The 23,787-nt window shown below is 41.0% G+C and overlaps 1 protein-coding gene across 1 annotated transcript in view; it reads right to left on the bottom strand.

Moving 5' to 3' along the window:
- Positions 1–22,286, bottom strand: part of EFCAB5 (EF-hand calcium binding domain 5) — a 38,224-nt gene extending 15,938 nt beyond the window's left edge. Inside the window, 12 exon segments of the mRNA XM_084299453.1 lie at positions 2–177; positions 180–310; positions 312–609; positions 1,263–1,362; positions 5,285–5,440; positions 8,741–8,811; positions 10,352–10,415; positions 11,029–11,185; positions 14,235–14,810; positions 17,827–17,999; positions 18,101–18,176; positions 21,883–22,286. Coding sequence (XP_084155579.1) covers positions 2–177; positions 180–310; positions 312–609; positions 1,263–1,362; positions 5,285–5,440; positions 8,741–8,811; positions 10,352–10,415; positions 11,029–11,185; positions 14,235–14,800 — 1,719 coding nt within the window. The 5' untranslated portion in view covers positions 14,801–14,810; positions 17,827–17,999; positions 18,101–18,176; positions 21,883–22,286.
- Between the last annotated feature and the right edge of the window lie 1,501 nt (positions 22,287–23,787).

The raw sequence follows: 23,787 nt of genomic DNA, 5'->3' as shown, positions 1-23,787 counted from the left end.
CTAATTTCCCTTCTGAGACAGGTTCTCTGCTCAATATATGGTATTTTTTTTCCCTATTTACTTCTGTAGCAGGTTCACTACCCAGGCTAAATTCTTCCTCTGTCTGTTTTTCAGATCCAGGTTCATCTCTACTGAGATTACAATCAGCAAAGGCTGATCCTAGTAAGGGTTCCTCCTGTCTGCACTTGCAGACTCAGTTTGCCTCTCAGTTTTGGTGTATTCATGGAAACTGGTTTTCTCACAATGTATTACATCTCCATTCAAATCACTACATTCAAAATCAGTGCTTTTCACCACTGATAGTTTCTTAACCTTCCTTTCTCACCTCAGCATCACTTGATTCTGCTGCTTGTTTTTCTTCCTTAGAAATTCCTCCAGTCTCAGCTTCACTCATGTCCGTTTGATCAAGAGGACCTTCACTGACACTAGTACTCATTTCATAACTGCCTTGGCTATTATCACCCACAGGTTCACATGGTAAAATCTCTCCCTCGGAAATCTCTGCTTGAGACAAGACTAAATTTTCACTGAGTTCCTCACAAACTTCCTGGTCATGAAGGTCTCCCCAGAAATCTGCAAGCTCAATCTCTTGCAGCTCAATTATTGGCCCTAATGTAGAAAAAAATAGGTAAGTTTATAGTTTGCTTGGGTTTTGTCCTCTATTACTGCAAAAGAAATTAGGAAAAAAAAAAAAAAAAAAAAAGGTATTCCCTAGCAAACAGAAATTACAAGAAAGTACCTGCTGCAAACATGCATCCCAGAAAATCAAAACTTCAGAATAGTATCTATGCTTGCAAAGTACTGCTCTTTATTGTCTATTACACCATGTTTCTTTTGAAATAGTTTTTCATAATTCTCCATACTAAAACTGAAAGCTGTAATTTGCCTTACATTTGATCCCAGCAATTAATTAATAACTACTATCTTAAAGATACTTTACTTTCATGTAGATGATTCTCTGTTGTTTGTTTTTCTTTCCTTTATTATTTCAAGTTCCAGAGAAATTTTAGTGGAAACAGGAAATTAACTTCTAATAATGCACAATAAGAAAGAATTCTTTTGGGAATGTATGACAGAATCTTGTAGGAAGGAAAGGTTTGGGATGCTGAAGTATTTCTGAACAGTTTGAAAAACATTTGCAAATTATAGTGCATAGGTCACAGCATCCTTTTAGGTCCATTTTGTCCATAAAACACATATTAACTAGACAAATCCATGTGACCTAATGTTTCACCTACAATTGGAACATCCCATATACTTACACTGTCTTGGGTTACAGAATCTCCTTTTAGCACTCATGGGGCTTCTGTCATAGAATTCTTCCAGCAGGGCAAGAATTTTTTGTCTGTCTAAGAGACCAACCTAAACAAAAAGATTACGATTACCGGTTCTGGATTTTTTTCTCTAGTTCTTGGGACTTGAATCAACCTTTGTAGCACTACAAAGGCACCACATATTAGCTAAGAATTACATGTGGCTAAAAATTATCCATTAGCAGAACATCAGAACAAATTTCAAAAGAATCAATTTATTTTGTAAAGACCAAATTTTCTTCTCTGGGTTAGGTAGGACTCCTCATGTATATTACTTTACAAGCACATTCTTTTGCATACCCTTGACAAATTGCAGCTAGATGGCTGTGACTACTTCTGCCAAATGAGTTCTGCATATAAAGATCAAAGAACCAACATTTCATACTATCAAGATAAGTATTGATTGCCTGACAGTACTATGGAAGATTTTCACTTATTGTGGGCTGTGCTGTATTATGATAGTAGCTGCACATTGTGGTTTGGTTTTGTGCCCCATCATTTTCATTGAAGCATTATGTATGGGAAAATAATTAGTTGAAAAATCTAAGCTATTATTACAACTTCCCTGATTTCCTTTAAAAATTCATACACAGATGACCACAGAGGTGAGAGAGGCATCAGTAGTTCCAGTGCAGAGGCAAGCATAGAGTTTATTAAATTCTTGTTGCTCAGTGTGAGTGTGTACAGACAATAAAACCAGGAAAAGACAATGAAATGGGTCATTTCCAATCAGGAAAGTGTGAGCTTAAAAAGTAAAGCAAATCTAAACGAATGCAAGTTTTCCATTTTACGATGAATTCCTGTTGTTATTATTTCAGTCCCATCACCTTTGTAATCTCCCTCCCATTAATAGAATATGGTAGTTCATTAGAGAACAGATTTACTTAAGTTTATCTGTGGCAAGTAGCTTTTCTTTTGTATTATTATTATTTTTCTTTTTCACTTAGAGTAAAAACTGCAAAATGTAAAATTCACCACGCTTGTAATTATGTCGAAACTCTTCCTGTCCTTAACTTGAAGAAATAACAGAAGTTTGCTGTTCTTTTCTGGAAATGAGCTCAAGATGACTGCGATGTTTATAATCCAAAACTGTAAGTAGTGCCATAAATATAAGGATCAGAGCATTTGAAAACAATGGAGATACCCAGAATATACTGGTGAAGTGCCTCCCAAGTAGGCTAATTCTGAAAAGTAAGTAAATACATCACATTTTCTATTACTGTGACACCTTTCCTCCAAAACAAATTGAAAGATTTTTGCAAATTCTGAGGAAAGGAACAAACCAGAAATGTAACCAACTATTCAGTCTAGTTTTAGTCTTTCATACTTCATACTTTCATCTCCCTGGCTTCCTAAGTTTATTAGAAAAAGGTCACATTTCTTTGCACTTCATGTATGACTGAGGAAGCTGATTAAAGATTCCTGCATATCAGTCCTTCGTACGAACTCTTGTTTATCAGTAGGATAGGTACAGCATCCACTATAAATAATAGCAGGCCATCTGTGTTTGTAAAACTGCCCAAAATTTGCCTCCACTTTTAACTACTGCCAACTGCAGAGGCTGGAGAGTTGAAACGTGTTGACCTAATTTCCTTGTCACCTAAATGTTGGCAGGTGATGATCCTCAGTTGTTTTCAGCAATGCTCTAGGATCTATGAGCAATTCCTTTATCAACACAGACTAAACCAGACTTGCCATTTAATCAATGATAGGTCAGTATTTAACTGCTTGATTGTTCTTCTGGAAACATAATATGCATATCTTCACCACCACAATATGCTTGTTAGTGAGTAAGATGGGAACAGACACTCATGAAAGGTCATGAGAAAGCAGACTTTGTTGTTGTACTGCGAGGAAGGTAATCAGAAGTGTCTCAAACTGCATTAGTTTGAAAACTAATCTCTGATTAGAATCAGTTACATTTAAAGGTCTTGGGCTTAAAATGTCCCTGAAAATTCATACAGATTCTGTTATAACGTCAAGAGAAATTATACTTGACACACGTGAGCACAGAGACGCCATAAGCTTCAAATTCAAAGAGCCATTTCCTTTTTGGGCATTGGAGCAGTGATTCAACTGCCTTGGAAAGTTACTGCTTCACTACACAGTCCAGGCTGTTCTGGCTGAGCTGCCATCCTTCTGGATGCATGCATTTGAAATCATAATAATGATCATGTGGATACCTTCTAATTTGACTGTAATTTAAACACTGCTTTCTCAGCTCCCTGGCCCTAATTGCGACTCACTGAGACAGCCAGCCACACTCACCACGCAGACTGGAATAACTGCCTGCTGCCAAACAAATGTAAATTAGGAACTGAAACAACTGCTCTGCTGTGCTTTGCAGAATGAGTACTACAGGTAATGGATCACATTCAAAATGGTAGAAGTCCTTGGGTTAGTCTGCATTTTTTATCTCGCCTGTGGGTACAGTACAGCAGGACTTAATAGCACTATACAAAAGAAACCAGGTCAGGTTTAAAAGAACTGCGTGGCCCACGCTACAGTTTAGCACACTCAATTTGGAGAGCAAGTCTACCTCAGAGGCTACAAACCAACCAAGTTTGTGCTGTGATAAGTTTTTTCTGTGGAGTGATGGTGTCTGTGCTGAGAGCTGCTCAGTCTTGTTATGTTGTACTAGCATTTCTGGCTCTTTGCAGCTGAGATTCCACTGGGACTAGCTGCATGGAGATAGTGATTACTGCCACCAAAATAGTAGGAAGAAAGTCACATTAAAAGATGAAAAGGAAAGAAGGGAACCTTTCAAAACACATAGCAAAAATAGGACGCAGCTTTATATACTACTCTGCCTGGGAGAATCCACCATAGCTCTTTGTGCTTGACAGAGCAATAGGCAAATGAAATGTCTTCTGACTGAGAAGTAGACACATTTCTTTCCTCATCCCTGAAACAGCAGCTCACCACCATCCTCTAAAACATGTCATTGGTGTTGAAATGTGCTCTGTAATTCCATTCTCTTAGAGCTAATGACATTATTAGCATGACATTGTAGAGCACAGTTCATTCATTCTGAGTAGGCATGATGTAAAGACCACTCTACGAGTGCTGAATGGAATATATAATATATGTAGAGGAGAAACCTGCAAGATCATGGCAACTGTTTACTGTGTAGTAGCCAGCAACTGGCTAACTAAGGCTACTCAAATTAAGTACCATACTTTTTGCACAAAGACCAAGCTTTTAGCAATAGTTCGTCATTGATTCTTCAGCTTCTACTATTGCTAGTTTTCTAGTAAGTCTAGCTTTTTTAAAATGGGGATGCAGGTGTATTCAGGGGATGACAGATAGAGATAAGAGCTGTTGAAAACCAAATTATGGCTTTTGAATTCCATTTCCAGTTCTGTAACTGACTCATTGTATTTTAATTTCCTGTCTATAAACTGCAGCTGAAGTTCATACTACTTACCTCAGAAAGGCGGTATGGATAGATTATTTTGCATTTTAACTTTATACTTTCCTGAGATTTTTTGATATAAGGCCTAAAGATGTATAAATTAATACATCACAATTAATGCAGTACAATATATGTAACTACTGTAGTAACGTACACATTTGTAGAGGCCAATCTATATCAGGTTATCTTTGCTGAAATATAGCTGAATAGACAAGTTAGCACCAAAACATTCTAAAAGTGCTATGGGAACAGGTAACAACCAGTAGTAAAGTCTGTGGTTAATTTCTTCTCCAGAATCATCAAACACCAGCCAGTTATCATGTAAGGTCATTTAGTCTCTAGATAGCCACCAGTTTATAGGCTATTGGTATTTCTGTGTTTAAGTGAGAACTATGAATTTGAAGACAACACAACAGCTATTGCCCTCTAAAATAATGCTAAGTAAGTGCAAAGAGTACCTGGAGTCATAAAGAATAAAAAGAAGGCAGTGACCCAGAGAAATACCAAAGTAGAAGCATCATCATATTGAAATTAGGCTGAGAACTGCTTTGCTTACCTTTCCATAATCACAATCTAGGAAGAGATCAGTAAACATTTGCCTCCACATATCACATCTTATGGCTTTCTGGAAGTCAAGAGCACACTGATGGAGATGCTTCAGAATTTCTTGGAACATGTCATTGGAAAAATTTTCAGTGTAGGAATGGACATACTATGGAGAGAAAGCAGTAGTGTAAATCATTAGCTTTCTTTGAATATTTTCACTGCAATTTGAACTCTCAAAAATCTATCATGTAATGAAATATAAAGGAAATTATTTTGTGGATCAATCTGCTAATGTGATACAAACTTGGTGTATGGGTGCTACACTGCTTACTTTGTTCTTTCTTTCAGAAGCAGCAATATTCTCCAGACAAGCCTGGGATGCTGCAGCGCTAGGCACTGCACAAATGCATATCAAACAGTTCCTTTCCTGGCCCAGAAACCACTTCCCACTTTAAGTTGTTCAGAGATGCTGGATCAGAATCTCTCCAGCAATGCCTAAGGCAGGTTATCTCAGGCAGGATACGAGTTCTCCATGGTTTTCTGCAATGTTTAGTATTCCTGGCTTTACTCCCAAGGAGGCCTTTTGAGACGTTTGTTTTTGCAGAACTGACACTCAGCTCTCTCATGCCACAAAATGACCATTGCCTGCAATTTCAGTGTTTAGAGAACCACTCTGAATACAATAAAAAAAAAGGAAAGAACTTTTTGAATGTGAGCCTGCTGTCACCTAAGTCCTCTGACACTGGGAATACTACTGACTTGAGATTTATTTTAAGTTCTAGCCTTGGAGACACTTTTAATGCTTTGGATTTATAGCCATGTGGTTTTTATGAGCACAAGCAATATGGTTCTAAAAATGTGGTGTGCATGACATAAATAATAAAGGCCATCAGAACAAACCACAATCCCAAAGCCTGTGCTGAATTATTATAGCAGGTTTCTGCAGCCAGCCACAGTAATAGGGAGCCTATACAGTTAAAAGGAAGAATTTGCAAAACACGGAATGTTCCCCATTATCCCATTTTTGGAGTATGGATACCTGAGATAAGTGCTAGAGCATTTTGAACTTGTTGAAATGCCACACAGGCACTAACAAACTGAAATATTAATATACTTGTTATTATTCATGCCTGTATTGCATAATTCCCAAATATATGGGACAAGTGGAGAAGAGAGGAAGAGCAGAAAAGCAGCAGCCAATGGCCTGAAGAGTGGCTGGTGGGAAAGAACAACTCCTAATGCAAAGTGTGTTTTTTCTGCGTTTCAGCATAAAAAGAAAGGATGTAGGTGGGTTGGAGAGAAGGTGGCAGATCTGGGGCTACATGAATCTACTAGCTTTTCAGAGCTATTGCAGCCTGTGACAGATGAACCTTGAAGATGACAGCAGCTGGGAGGAGGCAGGTTGGACAAGCAGCTTGCTATTTTCTATGTCATCTTGATGACACATACAAAGGCTCGTATATTAATACTGCTGTCTAACAGCTCCACAGAACATTTTTTAGAAGCGTATGTTCAGCTATGTGGGCAGGAGGAACTATCGTAGAGTTATAAGCTTTTCTTAGCTGATGTGTGTAAAGCACTCTAGAGTGTAAAGTGCTGTACACACAATAAGCATACATTTATTTATTCTTAACCAAGAGATTTTGACACCTATCAGAAGAAAGCTGGGATGCTTCCTAATGCTATCCAGCGTGAGACCTCAAGGTAGTTTGTAAACACATAATCATGAATAACAAAGGGTCAGTTAGTCTTTGCTTTTTATCACTACTGATCTCACTAGAAATTGAGTAAGTCACATGCACTCCTGGAAAACCATCTCACCTGTAAAGCCTGATTTGGACCCTACAAATATAAGTATTTTTATCTTGGTGTCACAAGCTTTGTCAGACTGCTGGAAGTTCCACATTTTATAGTACAAAACCAGTGAAATAAACCATTGAGGACTGGTCTCTGGGATCTAAATGTTTTTTAATATAAAAGACCTGACCAGCTCATCAGCAAGGAGACAAAAATACAAGGAGCAGTCACTGAGCGTGTCCAGCAAAACAAAACAGAACAAACAAAAAAGCCACCAGTGTGTACCAGTGTGAGGCTTCTCTACTGAGTTTCTAACAGCCTTTAAGTAACCAAAAGCTGCATTGAATTCAAGGAAGGAAAAGAAAAAAACATTAATTTTAAGGTACATTAAAAAACAATGCTTTCTACACGTGAAAAGGGCTAGACCAGTGTGGAGAAAGATCACCTCTTTTTCTGGTTTTGGTGGATGATGCAAACTGATGACCAAAGGTAAATTGTAGCTGAGGATTAGAAACAGCACTATCCTCAGAATGAGGTCTATGATTATGGAAGCATTTCCCAAGGGAAGTGATGAAAGCCTCATCATTCGATTCAATTAAAACCAGGCTGGAAAAGCATCAGAGAATATATTCCGAGAACAATGTTGCACTGGCTGGTAAATCAGACAGCATGACAGTCCATGTCTTTCATATTTCTGATCTCGGTTCTCACATTTTTAATTGAGTTAAAATAAAGAGTGCACAAAATATATTTCAAAACATTTTTGCTAATGTTAATGTATTATGAATTCATTCTGTGCTTATACACGTACCATAGAGTTATGGATTGATGCTTCATTTCAGCAATTCTCTGGGCTCCCATTATCCACAACAGTTTCCTTAATTAAATGCAGTTATTCTGAGGTTAAATTTAAAAAAAAAAAAACTCATTTCATGCTTAAAAAAGCCTTCAACAAGTTATTATAAAAATGCATCTTTGTGCAAAATACTGAACGTGTGAGTCTCCTGAGAGTGAAGAAGGCACAAAAATCACACATGGCTGCTTGAAATTAGTCTCTGCACAGCTGCTTTATTCTCTGTTTTTAATTATTGTAACTGCACCCACTATACTGCTGCAGTTGAGGGGCTGTCATTATTTCTATTCCAAACATCCCTTTTCACAGGTTTAATAACCTCGCCATAAAATTTAGCTCTGTCATAGGTAGAAACGGATGGCAAAGTCTTGGCCTGGAGAGCTTTTCAGTAATGTAGTTTGAACTGATATGGTTGTTTTCAAATTGATGAAGAGTAATGAGGTGAAACTTCCAATCACTTTTCTTGATTTTGGTGAGTTAGAAACACACTTCTGACGCTTCTCATTGACAGCTTTTGATTTTAAAACTGTGTATTTTTCATCCTGATTACTCTTTATGGACATTTTTGACATTTCTTACTGTCTGGTTATGGTTTACACCAGTAACAGTTCAGGGCAAAAATGAAAGCACTGTGACAGTAGAGAATGGATACAGAGATGGAAAATGAAATATCCTAACACAACCAGTTACCTGGGGTGCTGGAGAAAACAGAAGCCCTTCACTTACTCATCTTAGCTGTCCACAGGGAAATGGTACTACTTTGTGATAAATACATGTATCCCCTTCTGAATCAGATACTCTTATTTCATTTCTCACCTCTGTGAATTCATCAATGTTTACTTTTTGTTCCAATGTGTCTATGATTTCCAGCTTCCTGTCATAGATGGCTAGTAAAAAATTAACAGATATTGGTTTAGAAGGCAAGCAGCCATGGTTTAGCATATTGCATACATTTTTTTTGCATGTTTTATGTTACATTTACTTTCTTTTCATGTTGGATTACATTTGTTTGAGGCTATCCTACACAATAGCTGAAAAATTACAAGGATCTCAAGCATCTGGCTGTATAAAGGCTATCTAAATCTGATCCTTACTGAGAATATTTCTCTTGTTGAGAATCCACACTTACCTATTCAGTACTGTATGGTCATATTTATTCTTGATATATGCTGGTGAAAATAGCAATGATTTTAACAGCAGTTACCACTAATTAATTATGTGAGGGAAGAAATTATTTTTGATTTAGCAGATAAAACTGCCTGAAAATTCTGGGGACATCAATTCTGCCTTGCAAGAGTGGAATCTGAAAATCATAGTAATTTTTCCAAGAAACTCTGCAGGAAACATTTTACTGATTATGCTGTTCAAAGCTACCTGTTGGTCAGCTCCTTGACCGCTGTAAAGGATTGGAGAAGCTACACCAAATGTCTGCACGGATTTCTTAATGAGGTCTTTGAGCACAAACACGCTATTTCTGTTGGGATCACTTTTCTGCTCTTTATTCTACAATACCTCAGGAATAATGAGAAAATTCCCCATAGAATGCACTTATCTCTTGTTGCTTAAGACATTCCTAAACTGTACAATATCTCTACCAAACTACAAAACAAAGCTTAATGTTCCATTAACGTATATTGAATGCTACTAAATTAAATTAACTGAGAAATGGAGCAGCACATTAGTGAAATCTGACATGAAGCATCTCCAGAATCTGTGGAGCAAGCACCCAGACAGAAACTTCCATACGAGTTTCACACCCCAGGAACTGTTCATACTCAAGAACTCCAGGACCACAGCCACCACACCAGCAGTGTAAAGGCTCTGTTTGGCTACCTACATGATGTGCTACCAACACGGGATGACTACTCAGCGGGACAAATCTGTAATACAGAAAGGCCTGAGCAAGGGCAAGCTCTACACAGAGGTTACTTCAGCAGCAAGCAGAAATACCCTCTGGAAGTGCCCTGATTATTATCCCATCTCCCAGCAAAGGCAGATTTGTTATTATTGATGATCATTACATGCTATCTATGTAAAGGGCTGGCAGCAGGTTGAATGTTGCCACTTCACTGTGCCTGGCTTTATCCATCCAGTTATCATTATTCAAAGAGGTCAAGTGTGAGCTATAATGTGGACAGGATTTATGGAAATCCCTTCTGTGCTGAGTGCTTTGATACAGAAGCCCTTGTGCTGGGACTGGCATGCCTTGGACTGGCAAAGGGAATGGCTAGACAAGATGTGCTATTTCATGGAATGGTTCAGTCTCTTTCCAATCTGTCTCAAGATTTGTGATTAATATACTACCTGGTGTAACTACCCTTACAGATCCTTCGTCAATTATCAAATTCATTCATTGTTTGCTCAGTTTCCATTAGAATTCAGGTCACAGAAATAAAACTAAAGAAGAAAGACACATCAAAAAATTACCTTCTCTCACATCCATGGGAGCAGAAGCAACGACATCCAGGAAAGACCTCAGTGCACTCTGAATCTACAAATCAAGGTAGTAGTCAAAGGCCTGCTTCATGCAGACAAATACTAAAGTAAATCGTGCTGAATAACCAGTCATGTGGGGCAATCACACTTCTTACCACAAACAAGTAGGTCCTGTTAAATGTAGACTTTGTCTATGACATGCTCTATGTAACCATAGGACAACTTCCTAGGGGACTTGTGTGACTTTTAAGGAAGATGCACTGCCAATTTCTATGAGTCTTGGGGCTAGAAAGGAGATTTAACTGGGGCCACAGGTGAGCAAGACTGGCTGCCCCAGGTCTTTTAAGGGGATTCTGAAGGATAGCCAGCTGCACAGAGGGACATCCAGAGATAAGGTAGGTATCCAGCAACCTCGGGAGTGTCCAAGTACTTCACAATCCATTTAGCCTCCCACACAAACCTCTGTGGAGAACACACTGCAAGCCTTCCACGTGCTCAGCTTGGTGAGGGTGTGCTAGACACCGACCTGCACCCTGATCCCAAGGGATATCAGAGCCGTTACCCACCCTTCTGCTCCATTGCTGCCATTCCAGGCCAGACTGCCCAGATTTCCTTTTCCTCCTGTCAGGAACAACTATAGCAGTGTTAACAAGATCAACCCTAGTTACCAGTGCAACTGGTATTCTGCCACTGATATCCACTGTCCACTCTTTGAATTGAATTGCCAGCGCCTCCTTTCTCATCTCTTTCTGCTCAGACTTCATATTTTCCACCTGTTCCCTTTCCTTACGTTTGGTCTTTGCCTCAGCCTTCATCCTGGCCAGCCTGTAGGACATAGGCAGATGACTTAGAACAATACCAACATAAACCAGCTTTAGTAAGCTAGATGAAACCTCTCCTGAAGAACAAAAGGAAAGGAAATAACTTACTGAAACTCTTGTCCTTTAGCAAAAGCAGACTTTTTCTCCAAAACTGTACTTGATATTTGGGGCACAAAATTACTAGTGTTGTTATTGCACTAGAGACTAGTGATCTGTGTTTTCAGAGGGCAGCTCCGAGATGAAAATATTTATATCCTGACATATAAAATCTCCTGAAATCTAGCGTAACTGTGAATCTAAAGAAATAACTTTTGAGTATCAGATATGTGCATGTGGAAAAAGTGCCTTGTAGAGTATACAATTGACATTTAAGGGAAAATGATTTGTACAGCTCTTCTAGTTTATGTGGTTTCAACAGTGATAAATTTTACCATCAGTGCTTGCAAACATTTATAACGGCATTAATCATCCATTGTATAGATGTCTTTCAATTTTCTCTCAATTTTAGCAGGCACAGAGGTGCCTAATTTTGCCTCACTTCATTTACCAACAAAATTGCATCAGCATGCGTTTGTCTCAGCGCCTAAGTACAATTTCACACAAGCACTTCACTGGCAGAGAACAATGTTCAATGAAATTTCTGCAGTGAGGGTAACTCCTCACTGCAGAACGAAACATGTTCCTTCAGGAAGACAGCCGCCTAACTCCCACACAAGGATGGGTGACTCAGACTGAAGGACTACCAGCCCTGGACAAAATAAAGTCTCTGCTTCAGGTATCAATCTATTTAGATCAGGAATTTCTCCCATCTGTTCTCCCTCATTTCTTGTCTCCCACTCGGGTTGTAGTTAAGGAGAGACTGGAGGAAGCCTGAGGAAGGATTGGTAAGCTTTAAATATGAATCTGCGGTGAAATCCTGCCTTTGCTGAAGGTAATGCCAAGGCTTCCAGGAGTTTCACTGGGGCCAGAATTTCCCTCTTCATTTTTCTGGTGCTTATGTGAGAGATTTTGAGCCCAGACTGGCATTTCTCTCTAACATTTTCTTTCTGTTTGGAAAGCCAGTGACTCTCGTTAGGAGTCTCAGGACTACATGGAGTCAGTAAGATCCTCTGCGCTGCTCTAGTTCGAAAATCCTATGCAAATTCCACAACACAGCCATCACAAATATGCAAATCCCGAGCTACTGAGAATGCAAATCCCACGATGCTACTACCAGCTGATATGCCAACCCTACTACAGCTATGGCTACATAAACCCCCTTGGCAGCACTGCCTGCGAAGAGACTGATTTGTCGAACCCTTGAAAGACGATTCCTGTGCAGCAGTTCTGGAGCTTCCATAGCTACAGAGAACCTGTCTCCAAATGCCAACATGAGCTTAACAAGATAAGCCAAGACATGTCACGGGTAGCCAACACTTTGTATTCTATAGGAAAATCCAACCTGTCCAGAAATAAGCTCTGATTCACAATCTAACAAACAAACAAAAATCTTTTGAAAATCTTTTACCAGTTCTGGTTATGCTGTTGTATGTCTGTTTATGAAGAAAAGACAAAAAGCTGGGCTAGCTCATACTGACCATGACCGGTCGGTAATATTTACTTATATCTGTGGGGAAAAAAGGGGTAAGTGACTGCACAAAATTCACTTACCAAACTGCTTTAGTTGAATTCATACAGGACATATTCCTATGAGCTATAACTGATGTGGACTAGAAATGTAGGGAGACAAACTCAGAGGTGGAGAGAGATATTTAACATACTCTTTTATAACCTATGGGATAAGACGAGGGGAAATGGCCTCAGGTTGCTCCAGTGGAGGTTTAGGTTGGATATTAGGAGAATTTTCTTTACTGAAAGGGTTGTGAGGCATTGGAATAGGCTGCCTAGGAGAGTGGTTGAGTCACCAACCCTGGAGGTCTTCAAGAAATGTGCAGATGTAGAACTTAGTAGCATGGTTTAGTGGTGGACTTGTCAGTACTAGGTTAAAGGTTGGACCAGATGATCTTAGAGGCCCTTTTCCAACCTGAGTGATTCTGTGATTCATTATAATACTGGGAACATCAATTATCTTCATTTAGAGTCTATGAATAAGTCACATCAACATTTTACTTCCCTAATTCCTCACACTGAAACCCTGAAACCAATTTTCAAGCTGTATGTGGTATTCATGCAAATGGACCAGACAGCCATTCGTAAAGGAGTCGTCACACTGCAGACACAGCCAGAGAGTGACCTGGTAGCCATGAGTAACTCTGATATCATTTACAATCATCTCTGGGTATTCTACAAATACAAATGTTCACTTCTAGATTTTTCTGAATAAAGCAATTTAAATGACAGCAGTATTGTTCACCTGATGCACTCACATTTTAACGTGAGCATATTGTAAGATGCCATACAACCCTCTTTAAATATCCATTAATATTATACTAAACCAAGCAGCCTAGACTACACCCCACAAGTAAGCAACATAATAAAATACAGAACACTTTCTCCTTTAAAGGGGAAAAAGGATCTGAAATGAGAACCTGAAGTAAAAACCCTATGAGAGTTCCTATCACGTGCCAGCTACCTTGCCATGTGACAATATTGCCCTTGGTTTGGTCAAAAAAAAATCACCTTGAAGGAGAAAAAGAGGTCACCTTTATTAAGTTTGGAAGAATATGGAGGAAACAGTGTGAAGAGTCCTTAGACCTTTGATACCAACGCCACACCTAAAGAGCTCCTGTTGCTAACCCAGACTGGTTTGCAAGTAGTTTGCATTTCACATATGTAATTAAGATAGGGTCTAAATTGGAATTATACACTCATGAAGGGCAGAATATAGCCTTAAACAAGAATGACTCCTGTTTCATTGTGTGTGGCATTCTGGTGATTGCCCTGCTTCTCAAGTTTTAAGAAGGAGGCAATTACCATCTCTGGCACTGTGCTGCACAAAGTTCATTTTGTTTGACACTTTGCCAGCCAGACTGCAGCCATGCCATGCCTTTTGTAAAACAGAGACCAGGACCCAGCTCTAATCTTGTCACCAGCCACACTTTCAACTCTCTCACCTCTCTGGTGCTGTATCTGCCATTTCAGTTTTCAGCTCCTCTGTGACCATCTTCATTCCTCTCAGGTAGGGGCCTGGCTTTGTAGAAATATCATACTGAGGGTTATGTCTCATCAGATATTCTCCAAGAAAAGTAATGGGGTCAAATTTGGTTGGTTCTTTGTCTGGTACAAGCACGTTCTTTCTTTCCACTTGCATTAACAGCTTTTCCACTCCTGGGATTAATGTAGGTAGGAGTTTGTCAAGCAAATAGGTGCGAGTATCCAGTGACTCCTTCTCATCACTGAACCACTCTTTGCACAGCCAGTCGCAGGGCTCTCTCTTTTTTACCTTTTCTTCTTCTGCCTTTTGTGCCTGAATCATCTTCACCTTTTTTTCCTGCAGATTCAGAGACCTCTGCTGTACCTTTTCATAAAAGCACTCTTTCCACGGAGCACAATTACTACGACATGGCAGCTCATCACTCTCTTGATTTCTCTTCATTTCTGTGGCAGTCATATTCTTACCTACAAGGCTGGGATGGTTTAGACCTGCAGTTTGAGCTGCTTCTTCCGGCTGAGCAGCCATTTGTCAATGACTGTGATAAAGAACAAAAGAAGTATGTTATATAATGCCAAAAAATGCAGCAGTGGCCTAGCAGATGACACAGGAAGAAAGTTTATAGCTAGGAATTAACCAGTATTCCTTTTCTATGTGCCTATTTTATTCTCTTACTGCTGCTTTGTACTCTTAAACAAGTACAGCCCCTTTACTTCAAAGATTAGTAAATGATTTATAAAGATTAATTATGTATCACAACACTCCTTGGAGACAGAGCAACTACATAACTGGGATCCTCTTTAATGGGAGAAAAAAAAAAAAAGACACGGTAGAGAAGTGATTAATTCCAGGTCACTTAGAGAGTCAGAAACCAAGTGGTGAACAGTGCTTAGAAGTCTTGTCCCCTGGTTCACACCGGTGGATTCCAATTGCCCCTAATATAATTATTTCTGTTTAGGGCCCTTTCCGTGTTGCGAGGAGCTCCAGTGGATATGAGACAGAGGAAGCAAGCCTGGGAAAATATCAGATACCTGGGAGCAAGATTTCTCTATCTCCACACCACCTTCTGCTCTGCTCAATTACCACTTACTCTTTGTGGTTTCTGCAGCTGTGAAAAATCCTGAGGAAGCCTGTACCATAGACTACTCAATTTCAACTTTTGCAACTGCTTTTCTTCTGGATATTTTGTTAATGTAACAGGACACAAATATATGGGTCAGCAGAGTTCCTACAGAAAGGGAAACTGCACTATCACCCTGAAACTAAACTGTTCACAAACACATAATTTGTAGATTATTCTGTAAAAGACCTACAGAGAGTTGCTGAGATCTCCCTTTAGTTTCCCAGACTACACTGTTCTCTTCTCAAAATATGAATACTGTGAAATACCAGGAAAAAACAGAATTGCTCACAAGGCACAATTGAAAAACTGTTGCTGTATATCTCCATACATAACTGTCTGCAACTACAGTGGAACTTACACGGATGTAATGGAGCAGAATGTGAGCAGAACCCACTTGATTTACTGCATGAAAAATCACCAGCATGCTGTGAAAAAAAACAGCTCAGTGCTAAACAACAGCAAGGGATTGGTGACATTAATAGAGCCTGACTAAAGCCCTTCCAAATCAAAGATGAAACTCTGCTCTGAACTTGCTGCCATGCTATTCTTTTGCAGCTCTTACTTAAAAGTGCTTTTCACTAAGGCCTTCCAGTATCCATAGAAATAACATCACTTTCACTATATTCTGCTATTCATATTTAAGCATTTGTAGCTGTTCTGTAGAGAACTTAGCCTTCTAGGGACTGCATAAATGTGAACTAAAGCCCTCCAGAAACACAAATGTAATTGCTAGTACAATGATCTTCTGGTTCATAACCATTGTTTGAATCCAAATATTGCTCGGATAGGTAGGATGCTTTACAGCACTGAATTTCTGTTTTCTAGATGGGATTGTTGGCATCTTCTGCTAATTTGTTTGTAATAAGCATAACCTGTTGGGAAGTGAGATGGATTTATGGATCAAGCTGCCTGCGTGACTCAGTGTTGTAACAATGGTGGCTGGTTTTGCCACTGAAGGACATGAACTGTGCAGTTTAGATTTATAATGGTAGAAAAAGAAACCTGTCAACCCTGTCAAATTGTTCCTTGCTTAGGTGAGTTTCAATCAGCTTTAAAACCAGACTCTTTTCGGTTCAAAGCAGACTGTTAAACAAACGTTCTGGTCACATTCCAAATCAACTTTTTTTTTTTTTTTCTTTTGTGCCTAAATAAACTATTCTTGCAGATTCAAATACTCGTGTTATTTTTGAACATCCTTTGTGAAACCATTCTGCAATTTCTGTGCAATGTTACGGTGACAATTGCACTCTGCATTAGGAGGTGGCTTATTCTGAATGATGATGAACATATTTTCTACACTGCTCTGAACTATTTGTTAGGAAGATTTTGAGGATTAGCATATGTTTATGAAGTGCCTCTGTCTCTGAACAACAGAAAAACCTAAGTGCTACTGCTCTGTCTTAATTCCATGGGATTGGCATATCTCCAGGAGTGGAAGCAGGGCACGCAGAACTATGACAACTACTTTCATGTGGACCAGATAAATCAGGCTACGAGGGTATGGAAAAGCATACCCACAGCACATAACTGTTAAAATAAACAACAAAGGGGTGCTAGAATCAGGGTCTAAAACTTGGAATTTATCAATGATTGCAGGGACAAACTTCCAGTTTGTGTAAGACAACTTCAGCTCATAAATTTCAATGCTGATTTACATCAGTTGAGAATTTGGCCCATAAAATATAAAGCTCTCAAGTTCTATGACATTCCCAAGTAGAGGCTTGATTGTCCAAATAAAAGTAAGCACAGTGCACAGACACAAGCTTTAGGAGCACCCAGGAAATTTGAAATGTGATATTAAGTTTCCTGTAAGTCTTTGTTCAAGCTGAAGGCAAGATGAGCTTTTCATTATTTAGTAGGATGCCACTTTCCTGGCTCCTTTTCTATGAGAGAAATATTCTTGCTGTAAACCCTGCAGGTACAAAACGATTATCTCTCCATCTTCTGTACAAAAAAACAAATCTGCTCATAAATAAGATTTTTATGGTTTCATTGTTATTCTGTTAGAGCATTCTGATGGGTGGGATAGGGCCAGGAAAGACTAAAATTTGTCTAGGAAAATATTTTGGAGATGTTGGAGTTCCAAAGTCCTTTCAAAACCAGAGTCCAATGTCTTTGACTCTCTATGGCTCAGGAATAGTTTTGCCTTTCCCTGAAGTTCTTCACAGAGCATGTTTACCACACCAATCACAAGGAGCCTGATACCCTTTTCACATCTGATCTTCTTTTCAATTAAAATTAAAATTAAACAAAGACTTTCTTTGCTTTCTGACACTCTAAAGAACTGCTTTTCTTACCTTTGGAGCAGGTATCAAAATAGATCTTATTCCTCCTGCTTTCAGAGTGGCTTTGCAAATGAATAGGAATTTAATATATGCCCATCTGTTCCCAGGCATTAAAAATCTTAAAGTGAATTAGGGATTTCTCAGACCTGCTGCGGAGCCAGGCTGTGAGTTTTACTCCTTTCTGTGTTTGCAGTTGCTAAGCAATAATCCCAAAGGTTGCTATGTCTCATCCACGACTCGGAATTGCCGTAGGTTGTCTTTTGGCTTTGGCAGGCCAACACACTCTTCTGTACTGAACTTAGCTCATTGTGTCACATGACTGAAAATAAAATAAAATAAAGACTAAGAATAGCAACAGGCAATATTAAGGGCACCACTAATCAGAGGGAATCCACAGGTGCACAGTGACAGAAGGTTTACCTTCAGGTTCAAATCCAAAACTGTTGAAAGTCCCTTACGAGCTAAACTGAGGATGGTATTAACCAGATGGGAGAATCTAAGAGAGAAAAAAAAAAAAAAACAAACACATGAAGTACAAACTCAATTTAAACGGACCTTTTTCAGGTTCTCCTTTTGTAAAGAACTGTACCACTTTGAAGCAGCCTAGTGGGAAAGTCATGTACAGCACCAATAAGGGGGAAGTTTATAATGCCATTTTGTTAGACTGCTTTTAAACCAGAATCTAAAGGAATTTTATGAATCACCTTTAATAATTTCTTTTATATTCATGAAGAATATGCAACACAGGGGAAGGAGAAAGGAAGAGAAAATAACATCTAGGAACAGCCATTCTGCACACTTTTATATGTACCCACGTAATCAGGTGTCTGTTCAGTGATTTCATTCATGTTATGCAGGATTTCCAACAGAGAAATTAATGGCAACTTCTGCCAGGAAATGAGGTTTATCTAATGCTATTTCTTTTGCTGTGTTTTACATTGGAAGAAGCTTGATCTTTGGATTATCTACCAGCATGAAAACTCTGAGCTGTGACTTCATGGTATCGTCATTGGAACAGCTGCACTGTTCCTACGTCCCTATCCTCTAGTAAGACTATTAGTCTCCATTTTATAGGCAGCTGAACATGTTACAAAACATAATGAGGAGATTTAATCCCCAAAATCTGATGCAGTTACTGTCAGAGTCACATTTCTTCTCCAGTTCGGGAACTAGAGTTTTAATTTCCGAATCCAAAATGTCATTCTCTCTTATTTTCACCAAGTCATTCAATACTTGATACAGAACCCACAAAACTAAAGTAAATATTATTCAATTTGTAAAACCCTCTGGAATTGGAAATAGCTGTAAGTGACATGCACCCATTGTCCCAACATGAACTTACTAAAATACCTAAGCTGCACTTAAAAAATATATACGTAGTTTTGTTCCTAAAACCTGCCATGGAAGCTAGAAAGTACACATGCTGTGTACAGGCTCTTTACCCAGGAGGGAATTTGCTCATAAATGACAATAACAATTGTACTTTAGAGGACAGTCAAAAGCCTCAATTTTTTATTTTCTTTTTATACTTTCTTTTCCACTACAGAAATCCCTGGTGTTTGTACTCAGCAACATTTATTTTCCTCTGTCCACCTGTGCGTACTTCAGAAACATTTGTATGGCTGTAATTTCTACAGACACCTTTGGCCATCTGTGCTAAGCGTCTCACTGAAAAAATGTTTCTTCTGGACACTCTCAAATATCACTGGAATACCAAGCCTGCAACTGCAGACACTACAACACTGACTTGATTTTTGAATTCAGTAGTTGCTTGTAGAAAAGAAACAAAGCACAAAAAAAAATAATAAAATATCAAATTTAGCGTGGAAAATACTGTAATATATTATAATTCCTTTGCTACTATGATTTGAACAAAAGAAGGAAATATGCTTATTGCAGTCTATTTCCAAGGTGTGTTGAAATATAGCATTGATTATGTCAATAAAATGAAGCAGAAAATTGATGCACAGGAATTATTTAAAATGAAGCTTTAAATTGAACTGTGCATTTTTTGATGGTATGGAACACCAATTAAAAAATACTCTCCCTTTTCTTACAACGATTTTTTTTTAACCTCCTGACAAGTGCATGCAAATAGAATTTGGAAGGAGGGATGTGAGTGGTTCTGTTTTTATTTTTCTGGAAATGGAATCCTGTGGGTTAAGCAAACCTTTAATCGCACCCTATTTAACTTGGCTGCTATCTCGTAATGTTTTTGCTAAGCAAAGTGTATCCTTTTATTATGCCATCAAATACTTGCACTGTTGACAAAATAATGGACTGAATATGTCATCACAGATGTTTTGCTGGAATTGCCTCTTCTATCATTTTTTTTGTTGTTTTTCTGTTTAAGATACATTTTGGAAGCATTCTGTTGCCTGTTGCAGCTGATGCCAAGATTACGCAATAAAAGCCCTGACACGTAGTAATAATAAGTTGCGTTAGCCAGAGAAATGTTTGCAGTACATTAAAGAAAGAAAATAGACAGTTTCAGAAATGCATACAAAGACAGACAGTGTGTAGCTTCACATCCTTCAGATGATAACACTGGGCTAGAGGTCCAGGTGCTGACCACAGTGCTTATAGCACAGGGGAGAACTTGGCCACAGGCTTCCAGTCTCCTTTATGTACCAGCCGTGATGCTGTGACCACAGGCTGCCCTCTAATCGCTCTTTTCAATCAGAATGCATCTGCTTGTAGCCAACCGCCTCCTTCACATTTAAATTCTCCTGCTACAAAACATTGCATATACAAATTATACCTTTCTAATAGCTCAAGGAACCATTGCGATCTGTGATTATTGTAGTTAATAACTGATATGTTCAACCTTTAGCTAACTGTAGATAGCAACTCCATTATTTACTTGTGGTAAATATATTTTAGAAGTGTTCACTGTTCAAATACCTGGAAAAGCTATAGAATATCTGAATATTACACTAGAGTCTATTTTGGAAGCTGGTTTAAATAATCATTTACTGATAGTAATCCCTGCATTACTATTTCTCAAAATCCAGAATGAAACACCAATCCCAGGTGAGGGATTTGCAGGAATACTCTGGCAACTTGCAGTCCTCCACCTATACCCTGTACCAATGCAGACACATCTAAACAGAACACGAGCTACGTGCCTTGAAGCAGCCCTGTATTTGCAGGAATCCATTTGCTGAGAACAAACCAATAAAGTAGATATCATCCTTTAGAGAAAGGTGAATAGCATTAAGATTCTTGTCATATGATTGAGAAGAAAAATCTTGGACCTTGTATGTTCCCCAAACCTTCTGCAAAGGGCCTACAAAGTGATGCAGGATCATTTTTAGCTGAAAGGAAGAAGCGCTGTGCCAGGAGGCAAACCACTTTGTCAGTTTCAGAGAAAATAAATCAGACAGAAAAACATAGCTAGGAGAACCATGACTGTATGTGAGTGGATGTCTTACTGGTCTAGCTGTATTATTTGAAAATGTGAAAAAAGTCATACACGCTTTCACCATGTATGTGCACCTCTCAAACACAGAGTGCACCTTTTGCTCCCAAAACTTACAGAGAAGATCCTTTATCTACAAACGCAAAAGGATGTCCGTATTTGGAGTAGCCTTTGCCAATCCATTTCTACTGTACAGACACACCAAAGACACATCTGCCTGGCACATTTCCCCACAGAAAAGATAAGGTGTTTAATAAATAAATGGGAGGGAGGGACCAAAAAAGGCTGCTTAGAAAAAGATCTTGTTTTATTGGGAGGTTGTAGAATATTTAGAACATGGGGGATATTAACTTAAAAGGGATCCGGAAGGCATTTTCTTGACCTTTGTGCCATAAATCAGAGTTCACTGCTAGCACACTTTCCATAAATATTGTGTTTCAAAATAAAAACATGATGGTTGTATGAGGCAGGACAATGACTCTTTGTTTACCCATGCTTTTTGCTTATTCTCCCCATGTGCTGGAATCCCACCGGGGTTCCTTTTGGACTCTTTCACATCCAGGATTCTGGCTTGCTGTGCAATTCACTCTCGATGCTCAATTTTAGTCCCGCTTCCTGAGCATGCCCTTCATCCTCTCTTGTCCACTAGGAGGCAAAACGCCTCATTAGCCAGCCTGACTTTTTCATTGTGGCAAAAGCCCAGCTTCCAGGGTGCGCAGAGCCTCCCAGCTAATTATTTTGACTGCAGGGCACTGGGGGCAGAGCCTGAAGAGCTACTTACGTGGGTCTTGTGGTGTGCAGAGTTCTGAATGAGTCTGAGTCCCTTACAGTCCCGTCAACCTGAGGAGCAAATAAGAATAATATGGACTGAGTGCTTCAAATGGGCTAACAATGGGCTAACAGACATTTCTGACAAGGAATTTGTTCTCGTTTATATTCAGAATGCCTTCTGTTTGTCGTCTGTAGTGTTTTTGCTAGATGCCCAAGGCAATTTTCGATCACAGTGGCAAATCTCCCCACAAATTTGGCAGCACCAGCCTGAAACCGAAGGGATGACACCTGACAGAGTCTGGCCCTTTGCCTCAGAGCCCACCTCATTTCTGGGGACATTTTCATGCCTAAAACCTCCCGTACGCGTATCGGACTCGCTCTGCGGTACTTGTAGTTGCCCACTGACGTATAAAGAAAAACTTCATCCCCTTTCTGTCCCTGACAGAGCTCCCACAGCCCAACCGAGGCAGCCGCCAGGCGGAGCTGCGGCTCCCCCCCCACCTCAGCAGCCCGGGGCCTGCCCCCCCCCCCCCCCCACTCCGGCACGGCAGGGGTTAAACCTCCGCCGCGGCCCGGGGGCGGCGCCGCGCTGACAGGTGGCGCATGCGCCGTGCCGCCGCATTGTGCCCGGCCGGCCCAGCCCCGGAGCGCCTCAGTCGGCCGCGGGCCGTCGGCGGGTGCGGAGCTGCTGCCCCCTGCGGCCACCTCCGCTCCGCTCCGCTCCCCTCCTTCCCTTTTCCCTTCCCCTCCCCTCTCTCCCCCCCCTTCCTCCGCCTTCGCCATGGAGTAAGGCCCCCCGCCGGCCGGACGGGGAGCCCCGCCGCGCCTCGATGGCTCTGGTCACGGTGCAGCGCTCGCCAACCCCCAGCGCCACCTCCAGCCCCTGCGCCTCGGTGAGTCCGACCGCCCGCCGGGCGCTGAGGGCGGCGCGGCCGTTGGTGGCCGTTAGGGGCCGGCGCCGGTGCGCATGCGCACGGACCCATCGCGCTCTCTCACCCCCCCCCCCCCCCCTTTCTCCCCTCACCTCAGCGCTCCCCCCCCCCCCCCTCCCGCCTCCCCCGGCCCTGACAGCTCGGCGGGGGCAGCGCCCCCCGACCCCCTCAGCCCCCCGTCACCTTCCTCAGTCGCCCCCCGTCGTCTCCATCACCCCCCTGTCACCCCCCTGAGTTCCCTGCCACCCTTCTCAGGCCCCCGTTGTTCCCCTCAGCCCCCTGTCACCCTCCTCAGTCGCCCCCAGTCACTCCCCTCATGCTCCCTCCTCATCCCCCTCATGCCCCTGTCACCCTCCTCAGGCCTCCTGTCGCCTCCTCACGCCCCCATCACCCTCCTCAGCTCCCCCTCAGGCCCCTGTCGTCCTCTTCAGCCCCCTATCACCCTCCTTGGTCGCTCCCATCAAGCCCCCTGTCACTCCCCTCATGCTCCCTCATCACCCTCCTCAAGCCTCCCGTCACCCCCTCACGCCCCCCATCACCCTCCTCAGCTCCCCCATCACCCTTCTCAGCCCTCCCCCCTGCTCCTTTGGGTCTCTGTGGCCTGGTGACAAGCAGAGGGAGAGGCCTGGGTCACCCCTGTCCCCCTCTCAGCCTGGACAAGCTGTCCCCAGGGAGGGTGGGTGCTGTCCCCCTGAACGGTGGGACCCTGGGTGGGTGCTGTCCCCCCCCCCTTGTGCCTGGCTGAATTCTGATTTTGTGTGTATATGTGAGCTGGCACCGTCGGGCACGGGTGCTGTGAGGTGATTCAACCTGACAGCACCCTCTGGGTATCTCCAGTATGTGGCCCTTCCCTTGGGAAGAGCTGTGACTTCTATATCTCTTTTTTTTTTTTTCCTTTCTATTTTATTTTTTTCATCTTGCATATAATTTTCAAGAGGCTGTGTGAAGCCCGAGGCTGGCACAGAACACCAGATCTCCCATCT

This window comes from Netta rufina (assembly GCF_964035555.1).
Source record: "Netta rufina genome assembly, chromosome: 21".
NCBI lineage: Eukaryota > Metazoa > Chordata > Aves > Anseriformes > Anatidae > Netta > Netta rufina.
Note: the sequence above shows the minus strand (reverse complement) of the source record. Positions and strands in the feature narration are given on the sequence as shown.